Source organism: Salmo salar, chromosome 10, assembly GCF_965601325.2.
Source record: "Salmo salar chromosome 10, fSalSal1, whole genome shotgun sequence".
Classification (NCBI taxonomy): domain Eukaryota; kingdom Metazoa; phylum Chordata; class Actinopteri; order Salmoniformes; family Salmonidae; genus Salmo; species Salmo salar.
This window is the reverse complement of record NC_138300.1, coordinates 122,114,078-122,122,500: the sequence shown is the minus strand read 5'-3', so window position 1 is coordinate 122,122,500 and position 8,423 is coordinate 122,114,078. Positions and strand designations below refer to the sequence as shown.

At 41.8% G+C, this 8,423-nt stretch overlaps 1 protein-coding gene across 1 annotated transcript in view; it reads right to left on the bottom strand.

Moving 5' to 3' along the window:
• The window catches only part of duox (dual oxidase), a 31,695-nt gene that overhangs the window by 4,739 nt on the left and 18,533 nt on the right, over nucleotides 1-8,423 (bottom strand). Inside the window, exons 22-26 of the mRNA XM_082956640.1 lie at nucleotides 5,583-5,776; nucleotides 3,989-4,219; nucleotides 2,685-2,784; nucleotides 1,798-1,847; nucleotides 1,334-1,461 (exon numbers count right to left, since the gene is read on the bottom strand). Coding sequence (XP_082812766.1) covers nucleotides 1,334-1,461; nucleotides 1,798-1,847; nucleotides 2,685-2,784; nucleotides 3,989-4,219; nucleotides 5,583-5,776 — 703 coding nt within the window. The remainder of the gene's footprint in view (nucleotides 1-1,333; nucleotides 1,462-1,797; nucleotides 1,848-2,684; nucleotides 2,785-3,988; nucleotides 4,220-5,582; nucleotides 5,777-8,423) is intronic.

The following is an 8,423-nucleotide window of genomic DNA, read 5'->3' as shown; positions in this document are numbered from 1 at the left end:
TCCTTAAGTTATATGTTCACATTGTTCAACATAACAACGATTGATGATACACTGGTAACCTTGATGCTCAGTCTCAGCAGAATTTGGCTGAAAGAAGTCCTGTTGAGTCTAAAGTTGTCCTAATATGGACACCGTATTTTGTCACAGAGTTATAGGAAATACACTGAACCCAAAAATATAAACGCAACATGCAACAATTTCAAAGATTTTACCGAGTTACGGTTCATTTAAGGAAATCAGTCAATTGAAATAAATAAATTAGACCTCAAAGATCTGGTGAGTATGCGGGCCATGGAAGGACTGGGACATTTTCACCTTCCAGGAATTGTGTACAGATCCTTGCGACATGGGGCCGTGTATTATCATGCTAAAACATGAGGTGATGGCAGCGGAGGATGAATGGCACGACAATGGGCCTCAGGATCTCGTCACGTTATCTCTGTGTATTCATAGGTAAAATGCAATGGTGTTCGTTGTCCGTAGTGTATGCTTGCCCCATACCATAACCCCACCGCCAACATGGTCGACTCTCTTCACAACGTTGAGATACTGCCATATGCCCGATATGAGTGAAACCGGGATTCATCCGTGAAGAGCACACTTCTCCAGCGTGCCAGTGGCCATCAAAGGTGTGCATTTGCCCACTGAAGTCGGGCACGATGCCAAACTGCAGTCAAGGTCAAGACCCTGGTGAGGACGACGAGCACGCAGATGAGCTTCCCTGAGACGGTTTCTGACAGTTTGTGCAGAAATTCTTTGGTTGTGCGAAACCCATAGTTTCATCAGCTGTCCGAGGTGGCTGGTCTCAGATGATCCCTCAGGTGAAGAAGCCAGATGTGGAGGTCCTGGGCTGGCGTGGTTACATCTGGTCTGCGGTTGTGAGGCTGGTTGGACGTACTGCCAAATTCTCTAAATTGATGTTGGAGGTGGCTTATGGTAAAGAAATTCTCGGCCAACAGCTCTGGTGGACATTCCTGCAGTCAGCATGCCAATTTCACGCCCCCTCAAAACGTGAGAGATCTGTGGCATTGTGTTGTGTGACACAACATTTTAGAGTGGCTTTTTATTGTCCCCAGCACAAGGTGCACCTGTGTAAGGATCATGCTGTTTAATCAGCTACTTGATATGCCACACCTGTCAGGTGAATGGATTATCTTGGCAAAGGAGAAATGCTCACTAACAGGGATGTAAACAAATTTGTTCACAACATTTTAGAGAAATAAGCTTTTTGTGCGTATGGAAACATTTCTGGGATCTTTTATTTCAGCTCATGAAACATTGGACCAACACTTTACATGTTGCGTTTATAATTTTTGTTCGGTAGTGTACTCACCAGGATGTAGATAACCACATAGAGGTAGTGTGTGAGCCAGAATCCCTGGAAGCTGATTCGTCGGAAGTAGTGTGAGGCGAAGACGTACATAAACGCAAAGATGAACAGAAGCAAGATGCCCGTCATTCCTGGAGTAGTGTTAGAGAGAGACAACGAGAAATTACTGAGCTGCTGTGATCTTCACAAATTACAGTTTAAAAAATATATAAATATATTTAACCTTTATTTAACTAGGAAGGGCTCATTGAGATTTAAAATCTCTTTTTTCAAGAGCGTCCTGGCCAAGATAGGCAGCGCCAAGTCATTACAAAAATTATAGACAAATGAACATGAAAAACTACAAGTCATCTTGTCACATAGCTCTCTTTCTTTTTCAGTCCCCCAGTGAGCGAAACCGGTTGAAATGACATAATAATAATGTCATACAGTCTTGACCGTTGGGAGCGGTTTGTATTCTGTCCTACCTGGAACTGTCTGAAAGAACCACCACGACCATCTCATCGGCATCTCAGACCTGCAAATGGTCAACACATAGTAAACGGTCAACACATAGTAAATGGTCAACACATAGTAAACGGTCAACACATAGTAAACGGTCAACACATAGTAAACGGGCAACACATAGTAAACGGTCAACACATAGTAAATAGTCAACACATTGTAAACAGTCAACACATAGTAGAGTCAACACATACTAAACAGTCAACACAGAGTAAACGCTCAACACATAGTAAACAGTCAACACATAGTAGAGAGTCAACACATAGTAAACAGCCAACACATAGTAAACAGTCAACACATAGTAAACGGTCAACACATAGTAGTCAGTCAACACATAGTAAACGGTCAACACATAGTAGAGAGTCAACACATAGTAAACGGTCAACACATAGTAAACAGTCAACACATAGTAAACGGTCAACACATAGTAGAGAGTCAACACATAGTAAACGGTCAACACATAGTAGAGAGTCAACACATAGTAAACGGTCAACACATAGTAAACGGTCAACACATAGTAAACGGTCAACACATAGTAAACGCTCAACACATACTAAACAGTCAACACAGAGTAAACGGTCAACACATAGTAAACAGTCAACACATAGTAGAGAGTCAACACATAGTAGAGAGTCAACACAGTAAACGGTCAACACATAGTAAACGGTCAACACAGTAAACGGTCAACACATAGTAAACAGTCAACACATAGTAAACGGTCAACACAGAGTAAACGGTCAACACATAGTAAATCAGATACAAGAGAAGACCTATAAAGGCGATATATCTCTAGATGAACATAGACAGCTACCGGGAGTATTGTACTGTGGAATAACGCTGATGCCATTACCCATTGTTGGCTAGGACCCTGGGGAACAGACACGCCAGGATGCTGAGGTCACTGACTGAGAACACATAGATGTTCACCACATGACCCAGGCAGTGGGTGACTGTAGGGGAGAGGAGGCAGGGAGGAAAAGGGGTTGGCAGGAACACACAACACAACATGACCTGTAAACATCTGTAGAACTAGTATTGATAAATGTAGTACCAGTATGTAGTGTGAAATCTCTATTACAGTGAGTACCAGTATGTAGTGTGAAATCTCTATTACAGTGAGTACCAGTATGTAGTGTGAAATCTCTATTACAGTGAGTACCAGTATGTAGTGTGAAATCTCTATTACAGTGAGTACCAGTATGTAGTGTGAAATCTCTATTACAGTGAGTACCAGTATGTAGTGTGAAATCTCTATTACAGTGAGTACCAGTATGTAGTGTGAAATCTCTATTACAGTGAGTACCAGTATGTAGTGTGAAATCTCTATTACAGTGAGTACCAGTATGTAGTGTGAAATCTCTATTACAGTGAGTACCAGTATGTAGTGTTATCATACTCTGAGAAGAGTGAAGATGCATCTGAAATGGCATAGTGCACTTCTTTTGACCCGTGAGTAAGATGGCGGACATGGCCATGAAGGGTTAGGAGATAGGAGTTAGGGTTAAGGTCAGTCTGACTTGTGACCTCTGAACTGTGAGTAAGATGGCGGACATGGTCATGAAGGGTTAGGAGATAGGAGTTAGGAGTTAGGGTTAAGGTCAGTCTGACCTGTGACCTCTGAACTGTGAGTAAGATGGCGGACATGGTCATGAAGGGTTAGGAGATAGGAGTTAGGGTTAAGGTCAGTCTGACTTGTGACCTCTGAACTGTGAGTAAGATGGCGGACATGGTCATGAAGGGTTAGGAGATAGGAGTTAGGGTTAAGGTCAGTCTGAACTGTGAGTAAGATGGCGGACATGGCCATGAAGGGTTAGGAGATAGGAGTTAGGGTTAAGGTCAGTCTGACTTGTGACCTCTGAACTGTGAGTAAGATGGCGGACATGGCCATGAAGGGTTAGGAGATAGGAGTTAGGGTTAAGGTCAGTCTGAACTGTGAGTAAGATGGCGGACATGGCCATGAAGGGTTAGGAGATAGGAGTTAGGGTTAAGGTCAGTCTGAACTGTGAGTAAGATGGCGGACATGGTCATGAAGGGTTAGGAGATAGGAGTTAGGGTTAAGGTCAGTCTGACCTGTGACCTCTGAACTGTGAGTAAGATGGCGGACATGGTCATGAAGGGTTAGGAGATAGGAGTTAGGGTTAAGGTCAGTCTGACCTGTGAGTAAGATGGCGGACATGGCCATGAAGCGATGGAAGTCTATAGCGGCGTCGAAGGGGATATATCTGTTGAGGAAGGTCTCTCGTCCCAGGGTGATGAGGTTACGACACACCGTCAGCAGCATGTAGGGGTACAGGAAGGAGATGGCCGCCGCCGAACCACGCGACACCACTATACCCACCGCCGACGTCTCCGGCACGCCTGAAGAGTCCGCCTGCAAACCATAGACTAACAACACAGCAAGAGGTTTGTTTTCCTGTTAGTCCAGTGGCTTTTTTTTCCTTTTTTCTATGGGCTGGTTTCCCAAATGTAGATTATGCCTTGTTCTTAATTAAAAATCACTTTCAAAAAGACATTCTCCATTGTGTATGTTTTTTAGTCCAGGACTAGGTTTAATCTGTGCCTGGGAAACCAGCCCCAGACAAGCAGACAGACAGGTTCAAGCACACCCTTTATTTATCAGATGCCTTGGTAGGGCAATGGAGTCTGAATTACAATTAAATTATGAATATTCAATTAAATAATCAATTAAATTATTCAATTAAATTATGAATATCCAATTAAAGATGCACTATGCTAAAAACACTTCTCCATTTCCTGGTTGTTAAAATTAAAATAGTTTACCTCATTTCAGTTTATGTGACAAAAACAAGCCAGTATACTGTAGAGAATCATTTGTACCATTTTTGTATTTTCAGCTGTTTGAAGCTGGTGTACAAAACCGCAATTAAAAGATGAAAAAAAAAAAAAATAAATTGTGAATGGGAAGCATAGAAATAGAGAGCATAGAAACAGATCTAACTTCTTAGACTTGCTTTATGTGAGAATGACAGATCTATAACTCAAATTTCTATGTGAATTTTGGTCAGGTCGCCCCAGAAAAAAAAAAAAAACGTACACATTGCAGCTTTAAGTGAATCAGTTTTGTCAACAAAACAGTCTCTTGTGACTGCCTTAAACTTACTGTATGTTTCCCAGTTGAAAACATTTCACGCATACTGTATATTATGACAACATTTTGTGACGTTTATGTTCGTTTTGGTGTTCGCTCATACAAATGTACTTTTTGGGGGGGGGGGGGGGGGGGGGGGGGGGGCAAGTCGAAGTTCGGTAGCCTACACCCCTTAGCCGATGATTGGTAAACAGTACTCCTCCTAATAAGAGTAGGAAAATGAAGTGTTTGTTGTCAAGCAATGAGATCATTATATTTTTCATGCATATTTCTTCACTTGAGAAATACTTCGCCAAAACATCCTAGTTCGATGTTAAATTGCGCGACTAAGACCTCTTCGGGCAAAAAATAAATAAAAATAAGGAAAAATCTTACATTTATACAGACTATTTTGAGGAAGTGTTTCTGGCTATGTTGTTGCTACAGTGGCTCAAAAAGGACAAATAACACTTACATTTCTCGTTTTTTTATTTATAATTTGACCAGCCAGGCTATGTCAAATTAAATCAATCAAATGTATTTTATAAAGCCCTTTTTACACCTAGTAGTTGTTCACGAAGTACCAGCTAACTACCAAAACAGGAAAACAGAGAGAGAGAACAAGAGAAGAGAGGAAGACAAAAACACAACACAACTCACAGTAACATCTCTCCAGAGCCACTCCAGCTGTGATGCCGTAGACGATGGTGAAACAGACAATATGGCGACGGTAGTTCTCTATGAAACGTTTGAAGTGCTGGATCTTCTGCTGGACGGCGTTCCTGTTGGAGTGATCCTTCTTAGGCTTCACGTAGACCTTAGGACTCTGGAGGCCCGATCTGGGAGGTGGGTAGAGAGGTAGTTAGACTGAGATTAATATTAGGATTCAGATCAACTTTATTGTCAGAATATAATTTATTAAACTGACACTATTAAAGCAGGTTCAGGGCGGCAGCATAATTCACTTCAATGGAATTTATTGCTTAACATGTTTCAGAGCAAGCGCCTTTATCACAACACTGTTGCAAATCTTTTTTTAAAATCTTAATTTTACACGGAAGTCAGAAGACGTCTTTCTCAAGAAAAACCTGATTCAGGTTTTAATGTGTAGTGGCCTAATTGTATAGTTTGTGTTTGTAGATCAACTGAGGTAAATTAATCTACAATGCTTGTTGTTTTTCTTCTCTAAATAGAGAGAATATTCCCCCACCCCCCACACAGTAAATACTAAGTACTCTACTACATGGTAAAAACCCTCATAATCCCTATATTTGAAGAGCTCAAAACTCAAGTGGTGTGTTATCTGCTAATGGAGGTAAATAGAGGCAGGTTGCATCACTGGGCGGACAACTCTAAACACCAGACATACAGTCATCCACAAAACCAACCAAAAAGTCTCTTGCACAACCTGTGGTAACCATGGTAAACCCCCAAAATTACTGCTATCACTCGCACTTCCCTGGAGTATACCTTTTATGACCTTTTATTTGGACCAGTTTTAGTCTCAATATATTTTATAAGAAAGACCTGGACAAAACAGGAGCAGACAAAAGTGTCAGATATTTACAATATAAAACCCTACGGTTTAAAGCAGCCACCGGTTTACATATTGAAACGGGCACGTTGGTTTTGGGAGTAGTGTTTCAACTAGCCTCCCTGAATCATTTACATTTACATTTACGTCATTTAGCAGACATTTAGCAGACGCTCTTATCCAGAGCAACTTACAAATTGGTGCATTCACCTTATGATATCCAGTGGAACAACCACTTTACAATAGTACATCTATATCTTTTTTTTTTGGGGGGGGGGGGGGGGGGGGGGTTAGAAGGATTACTATATCCTATCCCAGGTATTCCTTAAAGAGGTGGGGTTTCAGGTGTCTCCGGAAGGTGGTGATTGACTCCACTGTCCTGGCGTCGTGAGGGAGCTTGTTCCACCATTGGGGTGCCAGAGCAGCGAACAGTTTTGACTGGGCTGAGCGGGAACTGTGCTTCCTCAGAGGTAGGGAGGCGAGCAGGCCAGAGGTGGATGAACGCAGTGCCCTTGTTTGGGTGCAGTGGACTGATCAGAGCCTGAAGGTATGGAGGTGCCGTTCCCCTCACAGCTCCGTAGGCAAGCACCATGGTCTTGTAACATTTTCCACCATATTTTTTTTTAACCCTAGCTTTAAAATCATTGAAGGAGACGAGCTCTTGTAGTTTCATGTACTTTTGTAGCTCGTTCCAAGTAGTGAGGGGGCAGAGTCCCGGAAGGCTTATTTTTTTACCCAGCTCGGTACGGCCCTTTGGCACCATCAAGAAGATACAGTCACGTGAGCGAAGGAGATAATTGTCATTAAGTCTACTGTAAATGTAGGTATTCCAGTAAAAAAAAAAAAAAAAACATTGATTTAATCTCCGAAGAGCTAAGGAAGGCCAGCCCACTCTCATAAAAAGGTTACGAGTTTGTAACAAACCTCAGCATACCATGGCACACAGTGTCCAGCATACGTAAACAGCATACGTAATTAGCATACGTAATCAGCATACGTAATTAGCATACGTAATCAGCATACTAAGTAGCATACTAATTAGCATACGTTATCAGCATACGTTATCAGCATACGTAATTAGCATACGTAATCAGCATACGTAATCACGTCACGGGGGGGTTGCATACAGTAGATAATATAGATGATAGATGACATCATCATAATGACTTTCCTAGTTAAATAAAGGTTAAATAAAATAAAAATACAAAAAAGGTTAAATAAAATAATCAATTACTATGGTAGGGAATAGGGTGTAACTAGGAACACATGTACCAAGAAGTATGACATCACTATGTTCCTCCCTGTTATTATCTTACCTGTTCCTCCCTGGTGTTATTATCTTACCTGTAATACCTCCCTGGTGTTATCTTACCTGTTCCTCCCTGTTATTATCTTACCTGTTCCTCCCTGTTATTATCTTACCTGTTCCTCCCTGGTGTTATCTTACCTGTTCCTCCCTGGTGTTATTATCTTACCTGTTCCTCCCTGGTGTTATCTTACCTGTTCCTCCCTGTTATTATCTTACCTGTTCCTCCCTGTTATTATGTTACCTGTTCCTCCCTGGTGTTATCTTACCTGTTCCTCCCTGGTGTTATTATCTTACCTGTAATACCTCCCTGGTGTTATCTTACCTGTTCCTCCCTGGTGTTATCTTACCTGTTCCTCCCTGTTATTATCTTACCTGTTCCTCCCTGGTGTTATCTTACCTGTTCCTCCCTGGTGTTATTATCTTACCTGTAATACCTCCCTGGTGTTATCTTACCTGTTCCTCCCTGTTATTATCTTACCTGTTCCTCCCTGTTATTATGTTACCTGTTCCTCCCTGGTGTTATCTTACCTGTTCCTCCCTGGTGTTATTATCTTACCTGTAATACCTCCCTGGTGTTATCTTACCTGTTCCTCCCTGGTGTTATCTTACCTGTTCCTCCCTGTTATTATCTTACCTGTTCCTCCCTGTTATTATCTTA